Source organism: Balaenoptera physalus (genome assembly GCF_965194825.1).
Source record: "Balaenoptera physalus genome assembly, chromosome: 20".
NCBI classification, from domain to species: domain Eukaryota; kingdom Metazoa; phylum Chordata; class Mammalia; order Artiodactyla; family Balaenopteridae; genus Balaenoptera; species Balaenoptera physalus.
The window spans coordinates 39,514,192-39,535,992 of record NC_138901.1 but is presented as its reverse complement, the minus strand read 5'-3'; the positions used below and the strand labels follow the sequence as shown (position 1 = coordinate 39,535,992).

The 21,801-nt window shown below is 37.7% G+C and overlaps 3 protein-coding genes and 1 pseudogene across 6 annotated transcripts in view; 2 read left to right on the top strand and 2 right to left on the bottom strand.

The window, feature by feature from the left end:
- The window catches only part of TRIM37 (tripartite motif containing 37), a 282,148-nt gene extending 276,626 nt beyond the window's left edge, over window positions 1–5,522 (top strand). Inside the window, exon 25 of one of the 2 annotated variants that reach the window (XM_082439948.1) lies at window positions 5,385–5,522. In XM_082439948.1, the coding sequence (XP_082296074.1) occupies window positions 5,385–5,457 (73 nt within the window). In that variant the 3' untranslated portion in view covers window positions 5,458–5,522. Of the gene's footprint in view, window positions 1–5,074; window positions 5,097–5,384 lie in introns of those variants that run through there. The other variant, XM_082439952.1, reaches the window with a different exon arrangement.
- Window positions 1–21,801, bottom strand: part of PPM1E (protein phosphatase, Mg2+/Mn2+ dependent 1E) — a 201,642-nt gene that overhangs the window by 141,538 nt on the left and 38,303 nt on the right. The gene's annotated exons all lie outside the window — the stretch shown is intronic.
- The window catches only part of LOC309649739 (synaptosomal-associated protein 23 pseudogene), a 424,755-nt pseudogene that overhangs the window by 376,931 nt on the left and 26,023 nt on the right, over window positions 1–21,801 (bottom strand). The gene's annotated exons all lie outside the window — the stretch shown is intronic.
- On the top strand, window positions 1,014–1,618 carry LOC309649751 (deoxyuridine 5'-triphosphate nucleotidohydrolase, mitochondrial). The gene has a single exon (XM_082440190.1). It carries the CDS (start codon window positions 1,058–1,060, stop codon window positions 1,550–1,552), a length of 495 nt encoding a protein of 164 aa, XP_082296316.1. The 5' UTR covers window positions 1,014–1,057; the 3' UTR covers window positions 1,553–1,618.

The following is a 21,801-nucleotide window of genomic DNA, read 5'->3' as shown; positions in this document are numbered from 1 at the left end:
ATCTTAGGATTTTTCCATAGATATGGAAGTCCCACTAAGTTGACTTAAATTGGGCTTTTCTCCACCATGTGCACAGTTTTTCTATGATAGTAAGAAAAATGCCAGAATATGAGGTTTTCATGAGAAATAGGATAAAAAGGTCCCATTGTACAAGCTAGTCAAGACAAAAGTATTTTAAATAAGCTGGAGATTTATATGGGCCTGAAGTTTGACATAAAGAAGATAGAGATACACAAACAAAATAGAAGACAGTCTCTCCCATAAAAGAGCCTGGGTTTTCTTTGGGGGAGAAAACATATGAAACATATGAAATAACTTCAGAATAATAATGAATATCATATCTTAATGCTGGTGATTCAAAATATTTCTCTCATCTCACTGCTACATCACAGATTAGAACCGCTGCCCTAAATAACCCATACGTTATTTGGTCCTTAAGACTGAGCCACAGAAACTGAAGGAAAGGAGGAGATGATTTTCATTTTTCATGAATTGTATTCCACTTCATGAACTGTATTCTCTTCTCCAGCTAATGATATGAACTGTAAAAAGAAAATGTACATTAGAGGAACAGCACAAATGCATTCACTTTATGCCTGCTAATCAATAATTAGTAATATCTTACAGAGACAGGTAAAACAGGACACTTCACACTTAGATGCCTACAGTTTAAGACAACAGTTAACCATACAAAAGAGGTGACAATGCGAAGAATGAATTCTAAAATTTCTATTTTAAAAGGCAGAGTCTCATTTTATATTGCTGTAGATACATTATTTCTCCTATTTTTTCCTAATTAATTAACTAAAAATATCTTATATCTTCCATTTCAGGCAAATAGAACACTAATGTACCCTGAAAAAAAACCTTATAAGTCACCTAAAAATGCTGGCTAAACTATGAAAACTATCTTGAGATAAATGAACATAAACTCACAATCAAAATCGCAAAACAGGGGCGGGGAGTTGTTGGCGGGAAGTTTAGAACCGGTGCGCTGCGCTCATCCTGCTCTCTCCTGCTCCGCCTGCTTCCTCTTGTGCTCGCATTCTGCCCTGCCATGCCCTGCTCTCAAGAGGCACAAGTCATCTCCCCCAGCAAACGGGCCCGGCCTGCGGAGGAGGGCGGCATGCGGCTCCGCTTTGTCCGGCTTTCGGAGCACGCCACCGCTCCGACCAGGGGGTCCGAGCGTGCCGCGGGCTATGACCTATACGGTGCCTATGATTACACAGTACCACCTATGGAGAAAGCCCTTGTGAAAACAGACATTCAGATAGCTCTTCCTTCTGGGTGCTATGGGAGAGTAGCTCCACGTTCTGGCTTGGCTGCAAAACACTTCATAGATGTAGGAGCTGGTGTCATAGATGAAGATTATAGAGGAAATGTTGGTGTTGTACTGTTTAATTTTGGCAAAGAAAAGTTTGAAGTCAAAAAGGGTGATCGAATTGCACAGCTCATTTGTGAACGGATATTTTACCCAGAAATAGAGGAAGTTCAAGTTTTAGATGACACTGAAAAGGGTTCAGGAGGTTTTGGTTCCACTGTAAATAATTAAAATTTATGCCAAGAACAGAAAATGAGAAAATATACTTTTTCCTTGAAAATAAAGACTTTGCTTAAAGTGAAAAAAAAAAAAATCACAAAACATAGGAAACAAGCCACTGTGATTAAGGGTCAGCAAAAATAATAAACATGAAACTCATGCCCACAAAGACAGTGAAAATTAATAGCTGCAGAATAACATTTCAAGAAACAAGGATATAAAAATATGAATAAGGAACAAACTCCATTCAATAAGCAGGCAGATTTGAAAAGGAACCTGATAGAATTTCTAGAAACTGGATATATAATTAAAATTAGAAACTTGGTAGACAGGTTACACAGCAGGATAGATGAACCTAACGTGAAAATTCACAGTTTAAACTAGAAGAGAGATCTAAAGAATTACTCAGATACAAAATGGAGACATAAAAGAGATGAAGTTAAAAGACAAAGAGGAGGGGCTTCCCTGGTGGCGCAGTGGTTGAGAATCTGCCTGCTAATGCAGGGGACACAGGTCCGAGCCCTGGTCTGGGAAGATCCCACATGCCGCGGAGCAACTAGGCCCGTGAGCCACAACTACTGAGCCTGCACGTCTGGAGCCTGTGCTCCGCAAGAAGAGAGGCCACAATAGTGAAAGGCCCGCGCACTGCGATGAAGAGTGGCCCCCACTGCCACAACTAGAGAAAGCCCTCGCACAGAAACAAAGACCCAACACAGTCAAAAATAAATAAATTAAAAAAAAAACAAAAAGACAAAGAGGAAAAGGTAAGAATGTTTAATAATCTAATTAATGTTTAATCCAATTAGAGTTACAGAAGAAGAAAACAGAGAGACTAGACAAGAGGCGATATTTGAAGAAATAATGGCTAAGTTTTCAAGCTTGATGAAAACCATAGATTCTCACATTCAGGGAGCCCAACAAATCACAAACAAGATAATAAAAAAAGAAAACCACCCTATATACAGTGTGGGGGAAACTGTAAAAACCAAAGGCAAAGAAAATATTTTAGAGGCCACAAGAGAGAAAAAACAGATACCTGATAAACAGACCGACAGCTGATTTCTCAACAGCAACAATAAAACTCAGAAGACAGAGGAATAATAACTATAAAAGAGCTAAAAGAATAACCACCAACCTGGAGTTGAAATACATAAAACAATCTTTAAAGTGTGAGAGCAAATAATGACATGATCAAACAAACAAAAACTGATAGCATTAAGTACTGAGACCTTTTTTTAAAAAATATATATACATTTATTTACTTAATTTATTTATGTATTTGGCTGCACCGTGTCTTAGTTGCAGATCTTCGTTGGGGCATGGGATTTTGTTTGCTGCAGCATGCGGGAAACTTTTAGTTGCGGCATGCAGGATCTTCAGTTGCGGCATGGAACTCTTAGCTGCGGCATGCATGTGGGATCTAGTTCCCTGACCAGGGATCGAACACGGGCCCCCTACGTTGGGAGCATGGAGCCTTAACCACTGGACCACTAGGGAAGTCCCCTAAGAGACCTTTAAACGCACTTCTAAATTATGTACTTTAGTAAAAAGGGAATTTGGAAGAAAGGTCTATCTTGAGATGCAGGAATTCTAACAACAACAAAAAGATAAACATGAATAAATCTAAACAAACATCTATTTATAAAATGATAACAATGATGTCTACTTTGTAGAATTAAATTTTTTAAAAATAGAACTAAAATATCAGACAACAAACAATCACCCTTAAGGAAAATTTATCAGCATTTAAACATTCAGAAGTCCTTGTCATACAAGGAAACTGGGTAAATATATTGATTAACTTTGGGTTTTAGGTTAAATATGCATGTTAACATTTTTAGAATAACCAGTAAAAGAAATATATTGTGTATATATTCCAAAGAAGGACAAGAAAAAGAAAACAAGGAGGAGGAAGGGAGGAGGAAGAGAGGAGAAGAACCATAAGAACAACAACAACAAGCAGAGAAAGTGTGACAATAAAAAACATAAAATATGGTAGAAATAAATCTGCTATATCAGTAATAAAAGAAACTGTAAATGGACTAACATCTATAATTTAAAAGACTGTCAATCTAGATTTTTTAATATTAAAATCCAACTATAGGGACTTCCCTGGTAGCCCAATGGTGGCTAAGACTCCACGCTCCCAATGCAGGGAGCCTGGGTTCGATCCCTGGTCAGGGAACTAGATCCCACATGCCGCAACTAAGAGTTCGCATGCAGCAACCGAAGATCCCATATGCCGCAACTAAAGATCCCGCATGCCTCAACAAAGATCTTGCAAGTGGCAACGAAGATCCCGCGTGCTTCAACTAACACCCAGTATAGCCAAATAAATAAATATTTTTTAAAAATCCAACTGTATATGTTCTCAAAAGACATCTAAAATATAAGAAAAGAGATTGACAGTAAACGGATGAGTAAAGTTGTACCAGACAATACTAACCAATATTAATATCAAACAAGATAAACTTTTGCACAAAAAGTATTACTAAAGTAAAGAGGGTCACTACATGATAAAAGGTTCAATTCACCAGGAAGACATAACAGTTCTAAACTTGTGTGTAACTAATAGCCAAATGCCAGAATATATAAAGCAAATACCAATAGAATTACAGGAATAAATCAATAAATTCACTATCCTAATAGAAGAAATTATAACTCATCTCTTTCAGTAATTGATGGATCAGACAAAAAAATCAGTACAGATACTAAAAATGTGAATGATATAATTAACAAGTTTTATTTTATAATCATATTTAGCAATGTACCCAACAACTAGGGCATACACATTCTATTCAAGCACACATGAAATATTTTTGAGAACTGACTATACAATAGGCCATAAAGCAAGATTCAACAGATTTCAAAAACTGCATCATATACAGACCATATTTTCTGACCACTATTCAATTAAGTTAAAAACTAATAACAAAAAGTATAACTATGATAGAGAATAGTTTAATAGAGAAGCAAACAACTGATTAGGGAAAATTCTTCTTCACAGAAAAATTCAGCTATTAGATGCAGAAGTAATGACAGAATTAGACAGTCACCATTTTCAATAATTAATGAGATATGAATGTAGGCAGTTATCATCAATGGCAGCTAAAACCATTAGGTGAAAGTTTAAATGATCAGGTTGACAATAACTGAAACTTTGGACCAAGCTTAACATTAAAAAAAAAAAAAAAAGACATTATTTGCCTCCTGCTGGAATGCAATATAAAATACAAAGCACCACCTATAAACTGTTCTTGACAAAGACTCAAACCTAAGTCAGATCAAGCCTCTAGATCTGCACTGCCCAATCTCGTAGTCACTAACTAGTCACCTGGGGCTACCGAGCACCTGAAATACACCCACTCTGAACTGAGATATGCTGTAAGTGTAAATTACACAACAGATTTCAAAAAATAGAAAGAATGTAAAATATAATTATTTATATTGAGCACATAAATGGTAATATTTTTGATATCTTGGGTTGACTAAAATGTGTCAAAACTAATTTCACCTTTTTCTTTTTTAATGCAGGTATTAGAAAATTTTAAATTAATTATGTGGCTTGCATTTGTGTTTCATGTTATATTTCTACTGGACAGCATGTGCTGCTCCAGAACTACCTACCATTTTACAAAAAACATTTTACAGATTACCAACAAATGATCTGGTTTCTTCAACAAATAGGTGGCGAGAAAAAAATGGAGGGTCAGGAAATTGTTACAGATTATAAGAGATTTAAGAGACATATCAAAATAATGCAAAGTATAGATTGCTTTGAATAGTGCTTTGAAAACTGACTGAATGTTAGATGACACTAAAGAATTATTGTTAATCTCTCTAGGTGTGAAAATGGTATCGTAGTTAAGCTTTTTGAAAAGAGACCTTTGGGACTTCCCTGTTGGCACAGTGGTTAAGAATCCGCCTGCCAATGCAGGGGACACGGGTTTGATCCCTGCTCCAGGAAGATCCCACATGCCGCGGAGCAACTAAGCCCGCATGCCACAACTACTGAGTCTGTGCTCTAGAGTCCGCGAGCCACAATTACTGAGCCCACGTGCCACAATTGCTGAAGCCCGCGCACCTAAAGCCTGTGCTCTGCAACAAGAGAAGCCACTGCAATGAGAAGCCCGCGCACCACAACGAAGAGTAGCCCCCGCTCGCCGCAACTAGAGAAAGCCCACGCGCAGAAATGAAGACCCAATGCAGCCATAAATAAATAAATTAAAAACAGACCTCAGACCTTGGAGACACATACATACTTACAAACTTATGAAAGAAATGAAATTATGTCTGAGATAGGTTTTAAAATAATCCAGGGGAGAGGTTAGACAGAATTTGGAGGAAACGGAAAATAAGATTGACCAAATTGGCTGTTTTGGAGTTATTGTTCTATTTTCTTGACTTTGTGTATTTATTTTTAAATGTCCATAATAAAAAGATTTTTTGGTGTGTCTACCAGATTAGTAGTTGCCTGGGGCCAGGGGTGGGTACAGAGTGCCAGTGGGTACAAGGTTTCTTTTAGAGGTGATGAAAATGTTCTAAAATTAGATTGCGATGATGGCTGCACAACTGAAAACTTCCTTAAAAGCGCTGAACTGTACTGTACACTTAAAATGGGTGAATTTTATGGAATGTAAATTATACCTCAATAAAGCTGCTTTTTAAACTGACAGTATTCTCTCTCTCTCTCTCTCTCCAACACACACCCCTAAAAATAAATCTAACAAAAGAGTATGAGATCTTTATAAAGAAAATTATAAAATTTGATTGAAAGACACTAAAGCCCTAAATAAATGGAGAAATATATTATCTTCATGAAAATTCTTTTCAAAATGACCCATAAATTCAAAGTAATTAAATATAAGTTCAATAACAATCCAGCAGGACTTCTCATAAGACGTGCAAGCTGATCCTAAGGTTTATATGGAAGAGCAAAGGACCATGAATAGCCAAAACATTCCTGAAGAACACTTCTGAAGCAGGTGACCCTACTAGATGTTAAGGCTTATTTTAAAACTACAGTAATTAAGCCAGAACAAAATTGGTGCATAGATAAACAAACACATTTAAAATAATAGAAAGCTCAGAAATAGGCCCGTGAAAATGTGAAGACTTGATAAAGGTGGCATTACAGATCAATGGGGACAGGACAGAATACACATACATAGGTGTATATACAAACACACACATACACACACCCCTAGGAGTAGAATTGCTGGATCAAAGGACATGTGCATCTTCAATTTTACCAGATAATACCAAAATATTTTCAAAAGTGACTGTACCGGGCTTCCCTGGTGGCGCACTGGTTGAGAATCTGCCTGCCAAGGCAGGGGACACGGGTTCGAGCCCTGGTCTGGGAAGATCCCACATGCCACGGAGCAACTGGGCCCGTGAGCCACAACTACTGAGCCTGTGCGTCTGGAGCCTGTGCTCCGCAACAAGAGAGGCCGCTATAGTGAGAGGCCCGCGCACCGCGATGAAGAGTGGCCCCCGCTCGCCACAACTAGAGAAAGCCCTCACACAGAAATGAAGACCCAACACAGCCAAAAATGAATAAATAAATAAATAAATAAAAACAAGAAATCTCTTTATTAAAAAAAAAAAAAAAAAAGTGACTGTACCAGTTAACTTTCCCACCAGCAACATATAAGCCTTCTTGCTCCTCTACATCTTTGTCAATACTTGGGATGATCCAACTCTAATTTCTACAAATCTGGTAAGTGTAAAAATTCTGTTTCACTGAATTTACCACTTGCATTTCTCTGATCTCTAATGAGGGTGAGCATCTTTTTAGTATTTCTTGGCTACTCTTGTTTCCTCTTTGTGATGTGCCTGTGCCTGTAATTTGTCTATTTATCTACAGAGCTGTCTTTCCTTATTGATTTGTGGGAGTTCTTTCCTTTATCAGTTATATGTGTTACAACTATCTTCTCCGAGTTTACATCTTGTCTCTGCATATTTTTATATTCTTTTTTAAAACTGGGATATAATTCACATATTATAAAACGTACTCACTTAAAGTATTCAAAATTCAATGTTTTAGTATATTCACAGAGTTCTGCAAACATCACCACTATCTAATTTCAGAACATTTTCTCACCTTAACAGCATTAACCAAAAAGCCCATTTTTACTTTATATATCAACCACTACTTAAATATTCCTTACATTTAAAATTGAGCAACAGGACTTCCCTGGTGGCGCAGTGGTTAAGAATCCTCCTGCCAATGCAGGGGACATGGGTTCGATCCCTGGTCCGGGAAGATCCCATATGCCACGGAGCAACTAAGCCCGTGTGCCACAACTACTGAGCCTGCACTCTAGAGCCCGCGAGCCACAACTACTGAGCCCGTGTGCCACAACTACTGAAGCCCATGCGCCTAGAGCCCACGCTCCACAACAAGAGAAGCCACCACAATACGAAGTCCATGCACTGCAACGAAGAGAAGCCCCCGCTTGCCGCAACTAGAGAAAGCCCACGCACAGCAACAAAGACCCAACGCAGCCAAGAATAAATAAATTTTTAAAAAATTGAGCAACAAAATATTATATTTGGTTCAACTCAGATGTTTATTTATTGAGTGACTACTACATGTAAGGCACTCAAAAATATATAACAATATACAAGATATAGTTCTGACATTCCAGGATTACAGAAGGATCCTAACAATCAAGTATGATCACTAAGACATTTTCTTTATTATAGAAAACATCAAACATATACAAAAGTAGAGAGAATAACATAGTAAACTCAAATATCTAAGTTCGAGTATTATCAACATAAAACATTTTCTAACACTGCTACAATTAGGAGCTACTAGCATTCACTGTGAGATTTGAAGAACTCCACTGAAAACTTTTTTTTTATGTATTAATTAACTTATTTATTTTTAATTTTTAATTTTTTGGCCATGTGGCACGTGGGATCTTAGTTCCCAGACCAGGGCTCGAACCTGCAACCCCTGCAGTAGAAGCATGGGGTCTCAACCACTGGACCACCAGGGAAGTCCCAAAAAGTTTTTTTTTTTTTTAATGCAACCATGACAAGGTACAAAGCAGAAAACATGGAATAATATGATTAGACTATCCTGCAGTGGCTACTTTCATATTCCTTCTACCTCATCCCTGTCTCTCAATTCTACATTACAAATCACCAAAGACCTAGTCTGACAAATGCTAAGCCCTCCTTGGAGGGAGGGGAAAATGGAGGAAATCGAATTAGCAAAGGCAGAACTGTCATTAACACACAGAGGAAGAGCAGAAAGCTAAAAACTCTCACACACCGAGTTTTCTCCCATCATATTTTTTACCATTTATTAGTTAGAAAAGGGATCTAATTAGTCTTTCAACTAAATCCCTATACTGTCAACTAACTGTTCCCATCTTAGCCTCTTTTCTACATAGTTTACATTTCTGATCCTATTAATTTTCTCAGCAAAATGATAGTAATAAAGAACATGGATTTTGGAGTCGATTGGTATGAATCCCAATTCTGACGCTACAAGCTGCGTGACCTTAGCAAGTTATTTTAATTCCTGAAGCCTGTTTGCTGCAAAACTGAAATACTTCCTAGTTTCAGAGGGCTGTTAAAGAAGTTAAACGAGACAGAGTATATATAGCACTTGATATATAGTAAGTCTTACCAATTTATTTTTCCTCTACTGTCCTATCAGGTGGCACGTTCCTTGACCAATTTATATAAAAATTCCCCCTGCTTGGTATGAACAATTCATCTTGCTCTAACCATGCATACATATACAAATGACAAAAGCATCATCTTTGAATCATTAAGAACATCACTAGAATTATCTTTACATTTTTTACATTTTCTATGTTTTATTAACATGAAGCACATAAACAAAACTGAAAACCATTAATTGAGCTAATTTAAAAAATTAACACAGCAACTCTCTTATGTTTAGTTTATTACTAATAAAGTATGGTATATTTTAAATCTTTAATAATAAGAAGAACTTGCCATATGCCAGGCACTGTGCTAGGTGCTTTGCATATAATTTGATCACTTGATGCTCACAATAATCCTATCACTATTTCATAGATGAAGAAACTGAGGCTTAAAGAAGTTAGCTAACTGGTCCAATGCTAACTTGGCAGAGCTGGCCTAGGTCTATCTGACATTAGGCTCTTGTTCATGATTATTCATGATTATTCCATTAAAATGGCTCATCACTATCTAATATTTCCTCCTGGTGGCTATGGAAACACAAGGGAAACTCTGAACAGACTAAAAGCTTTAAAACTAGACACACACAACGTCTTAAACAAACAAACAAAAAAGACAAACCAAAGCAAAAGAATTTCTCTAGTGCTATGGAACTAGTACCTGAGATCCCCTAGACATACCAGAATCTGACTTAACATTATAATGTAAGATTTGAAAAGTTAGCCCATATTTTTCTGGCTTTCTCAAAGATAGAAAAATGCCTTGGGCACTGTAGAAGGGAAGACACCCCTGGTTTTCCTATTTTCCTTGTTAAAAATTTATTAGAGCTCCAGGGATAGAGTAGAACTGAGTCCTATCTATTACACAGCTTAATAAATGTTTTATACCATTTGACATCGTAGAGTATCACTAGATTAAATGCATCTTTCTTACAGAAATGGCATTCTTCTTACCTAGATGACTCCTTGCTGAGATTTACTCATGGTTAGTGAATAATATTTCTAAACTCCAAAACTTAACACATGAAAAGCTGCTGTCAAAAATTATTACATTTAGTACTTAGGGGTTTGAAACAAAAAACCATATGAAAAAATGGTCTTGATTTAAATAGTTTTTTTTTTTTTACTGAAAACGTGTCCTATGTGTTTTAAATTCTACCTTTTTCTTATGTAAATAATAATTAGTGAGGACTAACTTTCCAAAGGGGAGAATAGTCTTACATTTTTGTATAGCATTTTCTTTACATACCTGCTAGAAAAGAGGACTTAACACTAATACTGGTAAATATTTTGTTCATATTACACATAATTATTATTTCCCTTCATGAAACCACAATTTTGGATCCTGTTGACTCTTCCATAGATGGGAGGACAAGCCAGTATGAAATAAGATAATGAATACGGAAGAAAATGTAATAGTATAAGTACTGAGTATCTGAACTCAATTCATTCATTGAAAATCAAAATCAATACATTAAAAATTAATTATCAATTCTCATCCTAAGCTATAAAACGACTCTTCCTTCATACCTATGCTGTTGCCTTTGCAGAGTCCAAAACATACACATTACACAGAAAGTCAGGTACTTTCTGTGTACCTGACAGAATATAGAAGAGAATATAATGTTGAAAAAAAAATGAATCCTTGGGACTTCCCTGGTGGTGCAGTGGTTAAGAATCCGCCTGCCAATGCAGGGAACATGGGTTCGATCCCTGGTCTGGGAAGATCCCACATGTTGCGGAGCAACTAAGTCCGTGCACCACAACTACTGAGCCTGCGCTCTAGAGCCTGTGAGCCACAACTACTGAGCCCGAGTGCCACAACTACTGAAGCCTGCATGCCTAGAGCCCATCTGCAACGAGAAGCCACCACAATGAGAAGCCCGCGCACCGCAACGAAGAGTAGCCCCCACTAGCCTCAAGTAGAGAAAAGCCTACGCACAGCAACAAAGACCCAACACAGCCAAAAATAAATTATTTTTTTTAAAAAAGAATCCTTTTCTAACGCTTATTTAGTTTCATAAGTCTAAAACACCATAATCTGTGTCATACTTCTTTAGTGAATGGGATCATATGAGCCATACCTCTTGTTTAACAAGTTGAACTTGTTTTTATAAAAAGACTACATCAAAATCAATATATTAATATGTATGAGAACAGTCTGAGCCTCACCCTAAAAAGTTACTAGAACTTCTCTGGATCCATATTTTAATAAATCATATACCTTTAGGTTACCTGTTCTTATAGGTGCAATGATTTTACATAGATGCAAGGATAGCCCGTTTGCTTTCTTCATATTAAAAGAAAAAAATATTTCCAGATCCTTAACGATCAGAAAATGAGAGCAGTTTGTTTTCTGATACCTATAACACTACTAGTATGTTAATTTTCCTCCCACTCAGGGCTATTTTGGTGAAGTCACATATTATCACAGAATATCTGGAATAAAATTATATCAGTACATACAAGTGGATCTATGTATTTATATGAGGATAATGGCACCATTTGAGAGCAACAGCAAAAAGATTCTGTAACAGGGTACATTTTAACTAATATTTTCTCAAACAATTTGAGTATCAAAGAACTATTATACCTGATCATAATATTTAGAAACTGTAAAAAGTAGATGGCCTATCTTTAAAAGTTCAATCAAATTTATTATAATAATGAAATAAGTGGATCACAACATGTGAAGTCAAAACTATTTTTATGCACTTGAAATGCCATCTTCCTTCTCTTACTACTTCCATGTCTTCCAAAGATCTATAAAATATTGATAAACTATATGGATAATTCACTAAAATCTGGCTAACTGAGAATTAAACCTAGTCTGAGAGGTGCTTCCCTGGTGGCGCAGTGGTTAAGAATCTGCCTGCCAATGCAGGGGACACGGGTTCGAGCTCTGGTCCTGGGAAGATCCCACATGCTGCAGAGCAACTAAGCCCGTGTGCCACAACTACTGAGCCTGCGCTTTAGAGCCCACAAGCCAAAACTACTGAAGCCCACGCACCTAGAACCTGTGCTCTGAAGCAAGAGAAGCCACCGCAATGAGAAGCCCGCGCACCACAACAAAGAGTAGCCCCTGCTCGCCGCAACTAGAGAAAGCCCACGTGCAGCAACGAAGACCCTACGCAGCCAAAAATAAATTAATTAATTAATTAATTTTAAAAAAATCTAGTCTGAGAGAAATGTTTTCGTAGGAATAAGAAAATAAAACAGGAAGTCAGAGGGCATATCCTCAGTCACCGGTGGGCTAATAGCAAAAGGTATAAAACCTAATGAGTATCTCAAAAAGAGAAAACAGGGATGAGGCAGAAATACATTTGAAGAAATAATGACCAAAAATTTCCTAAATTTTGGAAAGACATAAATTTTCAAATTTAAAAGCTTAGTGAACCCCAAATAGGAGAAATACATAGATAACCATATCAAGGCACATCACAGTCAACCTGAAGAAAATCAAATATGATGAGAAACTCTTAAAACCTGCCAGAAAAAAATCACACAATTTAGCTGACTGAGAAGACAATGAAATGCCATCCTTAAAGTAATATAAGATAAAAAAACAAAAACCCTGCTAACCCATAATTAATCTCCAGTGACAATATCTTTCAATAATGACAAAAGAACTAGAAAATGATTAGATAAATGAAAACTGAGAGAATTTGTTTCTGCAGCACTATAAGAAATGCTAGGGCTTCCGTGGTGGTGCAGTGGTTAAGAATCCACCTGCCAATGTAGGGGACACGGGTTCAAGCCCTGGTCCGGGAAGATCCCACATGCCACGGAGCAACTAAGCCCATGCGCCACAACTACTGAGCCTGCGCTCTAGAGCCCACAAGCCACAACTACTGAGCCCACGTGTCACAACTACTGAAGCCCGTGCGCCTAGAGCCCACACTCCGCAACAAGACAAGCCACTGCAATGAGAAGCCCACGCACCGCAAGGAGGAGTAGCCCCTGCTCGCCACAACTACAGAAAGCCTGCGTGCAGCAATGAAGACCCAATGCAGCCAAAAGTAAATAAATTAAATTAAATTAATTTTAAAAAACATAAAAGAAATGCTAAAGGCAGTTCTTTGGACTAAAGGAAGAAGAAAATTTGGAACTTCAGGACTGAAAATGGTAACTATGTTTGTAAAGAAGAGACAGATTTCTCTTGGTTTCTTTAATTACAGATGACTGATGAAACCATATTTTAACAATTATTATGGAGTTCATAGTATATGTGTATAATACATAGAACAACTGTATCATAAAGGATGATGAGTAGGGGTAAATGGACCTATACAATTGCTATGTTTTTGTATTTAACACAATATTAGCCTTAAATAAATTATAAAGAGTTAAAGATACACATTGTAATCCATGGATCAAATACTAAGTAAGTAATGCAAAGAGATACAGATTTAAAAGCCAAAAGATAAATTAAAATGGAATGCTAAAAATAAATATTCAGTTAATGCAAATGAAGGCAGAAAAGAAGGAACAGAGGAACAATAGCAGAGGAAACACAAAGAAAAAAAAATGTAAAATAGAAGACCTAGGGAATTCCCTGGTGGTACAGTGGTTAGGACTCTGCACTTTCACTGCCGAGGGCCCAGGTTCAATCCCTGGTCGGGGAACTAAGATCCTGCAAGACACGTGGCGCGGCCAAAAAAATAAAATAAAATAAAATAAAAGTTTTAAAACAAAGAAGACAATGACCTAAACCCAGACATGTAAATAATTAAAGTATACGTAAATTGACTAAATACTTCAAATAAAAAGGCAAACAATACCAGAATAGATGTTTAAAAAGCAGGAGATAACTATATGCTGTCTGTAGGAGATGCAGATAGATACAGATAAATGGATGGAAAAAAATATGATGCATAAAAAGACTACAGATAAAATAGTCTTCAAGAGAGAATATTACCAGAGACAAAAAGGGAAGGATATCTCATAAAGATAAATCCATCAATTCATAAGAAGCAAACAAAAATCATAAATGCATATGTATCTAATAACAGAGCTTCAAAATACATGAAGCAAATTGACAGACTTAAAAGGAGAAATGGAAAAAATCACAATCACAGTTGGAGATTTTAACACCCTTTTCTCACTTAACAACTAGATCAAAAATACTAATAAAAACATATAAGATCTGAAAAACACTATCAACCACCTTGACCTGACATTTATAGAACATTACCTCCAACAATATGTACAAAATACATATTCTTTTCAAGTGTACGTAGCATGTTCCCCAAGATATACCATATACTATGACATAAAATAAGTTTTAATAAAAATACAGTTGAGGGACTTCCCTGGTGGTGCAGTAGTTAAGAGTCCGCCTTCCAATGCAGGGGATGTGGGTTTGATCCCTGGTTGGGGAACTAAAATCCCACATGCCACGGGGCAACTAAGCCCGCGTGCTCTAGAGCCCATGCGCCACAACTACTGAGCCCATGTACCACAACTAGAGAGCCCACACGCCACAACAAAAGATACCATGTGCTGCAGCTAAGACCCGATGCAGCCAAATAAATAAAGAAATATTTTTTAAAAAATACAGTTGACCCTTGAACAACACAGGTTTGAACTGTGCAGGTCCACTTATACGCAGATTTTTTTCAATAAACACATACTACCATAATACACAATCCATAGCTGCTTGAATCCACAAATGCGGAACTACAGATACAGAAGGCCAACTGTAAGTTATACGCAGATTTTCAACTGGGCGGAGGAAGTGGGGGGGTTAGGAGGGGTGGTCAGCGCACTTACCCTCCCTATGGTTCAAGTGTCAACTGTAAAAGAATTGAAATCATACAGAGTACGTTCTTTGACCATAATGCAATTAAATTAGAAATCAAGGGACTTCCCTGGTGGTGCAGTGGTTAAGAATCTGCCTGCCAACGCAGGGGACACAAGTTCGATCCTTGGTCCGGGAGGATCCCACATGCTGCAGAGCAACTAAGCCTGTGCGCCACAGCTACTGAGCCTGCGCTCTAGAGCCCGCGAGCCACAACTACTGAGCCCACGTGCCATAACTACTGAAGCCTGCACACAGCAACAAAGACCCAAAGACCCAAAAATAAAATAAATAAAATAAATAAATTTATTTTAAAAAAAAGAAATCAAAAAGATAGCTAAGAAAAACTTGTTAACTATTTGGAAACTAAACAACATGCTTCTAAATAACCCACAGGTCATCAAAAATTATAAACTGAACTGTAATGAAAATAAAACATATCAAAATTTGTGGGATGCAGCTAAAGCAGTATTTAGAAGGCAGTTTATAGCTTTAAATGCCTACAATAGAAAACAAGAAAATAAATGACTGAAAGGTTCAACTTTTAAAATCTAGAAAAAGAAAAGCAGAGTAAACCCAGAATAAATCAAAGGAAATAATACAGACCTGCAATCAATGAAGTAGAAATCAGACAAATAATAGAGAAAATAATAAAGCCAAAAGTTGGTTCTTTGAAAAGATCAATAAAATGGATAACAATCAACAAAATTCATAACATCTTAGCTAGACTAGTGAAAAAAATAAATAGAACACCAGCTTGAGAAATGAAAGAGAGTATCACCCTATATCCTACAGACATTAAAAGGATAATAAAGGAACATTATAAACAATTTTATGCCAATAAATTTGACAACTTAGGTGAAATAAATTCCTTGAAAAACACCACTTACCAAAACTTACATAAGATGACACAGAAAATCTGAAAACACCTATATCTATTAAAGAAACAGAATTTATCAAAAACCTGTCCAAAAAGGAAACTCCAAGCCAAGATGGTTTTACTGGTGAATTCTATCAAACACTTAAAAAAAGAACATCAATGTTATAAAACTCCTTCAGAAAACTGGAAGAGAATATTTTTCAACATTTCATGAGGTCAACAAAACCCACTAATAAACCCAGAGAAATTACAAAAAGAAAAAGGAAGAGGGCTTCCCTGGTGGCGCAGTGGTTAAGAATCCACCCGCCAACGCAGGGGACATGTGTTCAGGCCCTGGTCCGGGAAGATCCCACATGCCACAGAGAAACTAAGCCCGTGTGCCACAACTACTGAGCCTGTGCTCTAGAGCCCGCGTGCCACAACTACTGAAGCCCACACGCCCAGAGCCCGTGCTCCGCAATAAGAGAAGCCACTGCAATGAGAAGCCCGCGCACTGCAACAAAGAGTAGCTCCCGCTCGCCGCAACCAGAGAAAGCCCATGTGCAGCAACGAAGACCCAACGCAGCCAAAAATAAAAATAAATAAAATAAATAAATTTCTAAAAAGCAAAAAAGAAAAAGGAGGAGAAGGAGGAGGTAGGGTGCGGGGAGAGAGGGAGATTAAGACTGAGATAGGGAGGGAGCGGAAAAGAAGGGAAAAATAAAAAATTACAGGCTGAGGTCCTTAATGAAGATGTAAATATCTAAAGCAAATTATTAGTAAGTTGATTCTAGCAATACATAAAAAGGACAATATATCATGACTAAGGGAGGTTTATCCCCAGAATGCAAGATTGGTTTAACATTTTTAAAAAAGAAGGTAATTCACTGTATTAACAGAATAAAGGACAAAAAACATACAATCATTTAAATAGGTGCAGAAAAAACATTTGACAAAATTTGATATCCATCCATGAAAAAAACTTTCAGAAAATCAGAAACAGAATGGAACTTTTCCAATCTCACAAAGGACAAGTAAAATATCTACAGCTAACATCACACTTAATGGTGACAGATTTACAGTTTCCCCCTAAGATCAAGGACAAAGCAAGTATGTTCACTCTTACCACTTTTATTCAATGTTGTACTGGTGGTTTTAGACAGTGTAATAAGACAAGGGGGAAAAAAAGCACAAGGATTGGAATGGAAGAAGTAAAACTGTACCTGCTCACAAATGACATAATTTGGGTACACAGAAAATCCTAAAGAATATATAAAACAATTACTAAACCTAATAGTTGTATGTTACAGGATACAAGGTCAACATGCAAAAATCAGTTGTAAGATACATATTTTAAAAAATCAGTTGTATTTTTAGATACTAGTAGTACATAATTGGGAAAATAGTATTTTTTTAATTGTATTTACAATCATTTCAAAAAACAAATCAGTTAAGAATAAATTAACAGAAGTCATGCAAGACCTCTATACTGAAAACTAAATATATAGATATATATATAATGTTCATGGGTTGGAAGCCTCACCATTAGTAAGATTTCTATTCTTCCTAAATTGATCTGTGTATATTAAATGCAATCCCATGCATATCCCTACCAGGAATACTGCAGAAATAGACAGCTTGATTCTAAAATTCATATGGAAATGCAAAAGACCTTAAAAAATCCAAAGCAATCTTGAGAAAGAAAAACAAAGTTGGAAGACTTACATTACCTTATTTCAAGACTTAGTATGAAATTACAGTAATCAAGTCAGCATGATCCTGGCATATAAAAAGACAAACAGATCACAAAACAGAGAAAAATGAAAAAAAAAAACTTATTTGTCTAATCAACTGATTTTCAAGAAAAGCAACAAAGCAATCCGATGGGAAATGGAAAATCTTTTCAACAATCATGTCAGAACAACTGAATATCCATATGAAAAAAAGTGAACCTCAATCTCTACCTCACACTGAACACAATAATTAACCTGTAATGGATCAGAGACCTAAACATAAGGCTAAAAGCGGTATCTTTGCAACTTTGGGATAGGCAAAGATTTCTTAGAGCAAGAAAGCAGTAACAATAAAAGAAAAAACTGATATCAAATTTTAAAAATTCTGCTCTCTCAAAACACCATTTTAAAAAAAGGATAGATAGGGAATTCCCTGGCGGTCCAGTGGTTAGGACTCTGTGCTTTCACTCCCGAGGGCCCACGTTCAATCCCTGGTTGGGGAACTAAGATCCCACAAGCCGCATGGCGCAGCTAATAAAAAAAGAAGGAAAAAAAAAAAAAGGATAGACAATTCACCCAACAGAAGAAAATATTCGCAAACGACGACTGTTATCCACGGGCTTCCCTGGTGGTGCAGTGGTTACAAATCTGCCTGCCGGTGCGGGGGACACGGGTTTGAGCCCTGGTTCAGGAAGGGGACACGGGTTCAAGCCCTGGTCCAGGAAGATCCCACATGCCGCACAGCAACTGGGCCCGTGTGCCACAACTGCTGAGCCTGCACTCTGGAGCCCGTAAGCCACAACTATTGAAGCCCACAAGCCTAGAGCCCGTGTTCTGCAATGGGAGAGGCCACCGCAATGAGAAGTCCGTGCACTGCAATGAAGAGTAGCCCCCACTTGCTGCAACTAGGGAAGCCCCGCACTCAGCAACGAAGACCCAATGCAGCCAAAAATAAATAAATCAATTAATTAATTAAATTAAAAAAGACTGTTATCCAACTCAGTAACAAGAAAGACAAACAACTCAACTTAAAAATAGGCAAAATTGGGACTTCCCTGGTGGCGCAGTGGTTAAGAATCCGCCTACCAATGCAGGGGACACGGGTTCAATTCCTGGTCCGGGAAGATCCCACATGCCGCAGAGCAACTAAGCCCATGCGCCACAACTCCTGAGCCTGCGCTCTAGAGCCCGTGAGCCACAACTACTGAGCCTGCACACCACAACTACTGAAGCCTGTGCACCTAGAGCCCGTGCTCCGCAACAAGAGAAGCCACCGCAATGAGAAGCCCGCGCACCTCAAGGAAGAGTAGCCCCCGCTCGCCTCAACTAAAGAAAGCCTATGCGCAGCAACGAAGACCCAACGCAGCCAAAGATAAATAAACAAATTAATTTTTTTAAAAAGGTAGTAAACTTCATGTAAAGTAAAAAAAAAATCTCAGGGAAGAGAGATATACTTAAATTGGAATCTTCCAGGAACTTTTCAGAGAGGAAGTAGACTTAAAATAGCTCCCAAAAGATATATATAAGCAGAAAGGAGAGGAAAGGCTAATCAAGGGAAGGGGAAAGACACATGCAAAGAAAGACACAAAGGTGGGAATAAGAATGGTGTGTGAGGAAGAAGCAATGTTAAGTAAAACCTGAGTAAAGAATTACTTCCTGGGCTTCCCTGGTGGCACAGTGGTCGAGAATCCGCCTGCCAATGCAGGGGACACGGGTTCGAGCCCTGGTCTGGGAAGATCCCACATGCCGCGGAGCAGCTGGGCCCGTGAGCCACAATTACTGAGCCTGCGCATCTGGAGCCTGTGCTCCGCAACAAGAGAGGCCGCGATAGTGAGAGGCCTGCGCACCGCGATGAAGAGTGGCCCCCGCTTGCCACAACTAGAGAAAGCCCTCGCACAGAAACGAAGACCCAACACAGCCATAAATAAATAAATAAAAATTTAAAAAAAAAAAGTCACTCTTTTAAAAAAAAAAAAAAAAAAAGAATTACTTCCTGGACCATACTAAAATGAAATTAGGCAGACAGTTCATGTGGGGAATAATAGAAAATAAAATAGGTAAGGGTTATAGAGGATATGATAGAATAACAGACTTCATCTGAGCCTTAGTTTTCTTCCAGTAAGTAGGCCCACTTCTGTGCTCTTTGGCATCAGTCCCTCTCATCATCTGCCTAACCTCATCTGTGTATGTGATGTGCCCCATCATGATTAAGTTCCCAAAGTTGTTCAAAGGCCTAGTGCTCAGCCATAATCTTTGGAAGGAAAATAATGCCCCAATCACCTGAGTCCTGGGTGTAGGGTATTTAGTCAGTCCAGAAAACCTGGAATTTTGTGCTTGAATAGAATGAAGCATTGCTATACAAGATGGACAAGGAGGAATGTTTTTCTGCTAATGAAGTAAATTTAACCTTTTTGTAGTTATAGACTTCTTTGAGAATCTAGTAAAAGTTCTTCACCGTTACTTCAGCAGGTATTAAGCATATATGCCATGTACTGGGGATACAGTTAAGAACAGGACAGATATAGTCTCTGCCTTCATGAAATGTATAGTTGAGCAGGAAAGACAAAACATTATTAAACAATTATAGGTTGGCTTCTCTGATCATCTAAATTAGGTTTTCCCTTTATTCCTGTTCATGTCCACCCCTAAATTTAGCTGCTTTAAACAATTCATTCTCTCTCAAGAGTCTGTGGGTGGACAAGGCTTAGCTGTGTAGTTCTCACCTGATCTTCTCACAAGTGGTTGTAGTCAGATGGTCCTGGAGAATGAAGTCATCTAAAGGCTCAACTGGACTAGCTGTCCAAGAGGGCTCTCTCACATGGCAAGTTGATGTTATCAAAGCTCAGCTAGGACTGAGTGCCTACACAAACCCTCTCCATGTGGCTTCAGTTTCTCACAATATAGTGGCTGGGTTTTGAGAGGGATCATTCCAAGAGAAAACATTCTAAGAGACCCAAGTAGAAACTGCAAGGCTTCTTAAGACTTGGTCTCAAAAGTTCCAAAACATCACTTCTGCCACATTGTTTTGGTCAAGGAACTGAGGACAGTTCAGACTCAAGGTGAGGAGAACTAGACTCTACTTCTTGACATGAAAAATAGTATGCATGGATATAAAGGGAAGGAATTGATGGTGTCTACCAGACTACCCTAATTGGCCATTTGTTTAGCATTTGCCTTTCCCACCAGATCATAAAGGCAGAAACCATATCTGCCTTTTTCAATGACATGTACATCACCGTGTCTGTCACATAGTTGAGTCCTCAATAAATGTTTGCTGAATTAATTCATTTATTCAATAACAATTTCACAAGTACACAAGAACTGCCACACATTGTGCTAGAGTGAAAATTCCGTAGTGCCTGACCTCAAGAACTTTACTTTCTGGTGGCGAAGGTAAAAACAAACAAAACTCTGAAACTGGGACTTCCCTGGTGGTCCAGTGGTTAAAGACTCCATGCTTCCAATGCAGGCGGTGTGGGTTCGATCCCTGGTCGGGGAACTAAGATCCCACATGTTGCACGGTGCAGCCAAAAAATAAAAAAATTTTTTTAAAAAAGGGAAAAACTTAAAAAAAAAAAAAAAACTGTGAAACTGGACCATTATCTTATACCATACATAGAAATTAACTCAAAATTGATTAAGACTTGAACATAAGACCTGAAACCATAAAACTCCTAGAAGAAAACATAGGCAGTAAGTTCCTTGGCATTGGTCGTGGCAATGATTTTTTGGATTTGATACCAAAAGCAAAGGCAACAAAAGCAAAAATAAACAAGTGGCACTACATCAAACTAAAAATCTTCTGCACAGCAACAAAATGAAAAGGCAAACTACTGAATGGGAGAAAGTATTTTCAAATCACATATCTGACAAGGTGTTCATATTCCAAAACATACAACTCAATAGCAAAAAAACCAATGTGATTTTTAAAATGGGTAGAGGATCTTAACATACGTTTTTCCAAAGGAGACATACAGATAGTCAACAGGTACATGAAAAAATGCTCAACATCACTAATCATCAGGGAAATGCAAATCAAAACCACAATGAGATATCATACTTGTTAGAATGGCTATTATCTAAAAGACACTAAATAACAAGTGTTGGCAAGGATGTGAAGAAAAAGGAACTCTTGTGCGCTGTTGGTGGGAGTGTAAATTGGTATAGCCACTATGGAAAAC

Excerpts from the sequence above, each read along its gene's own strand:
- LOC309649751 (XM_082440190.1), top strand. The coding sequence starts at position 1,058 with ATGCCCTGCTCTCAAGAGGCACAAGTCATCTCCCCCAGCAAACGGGCC.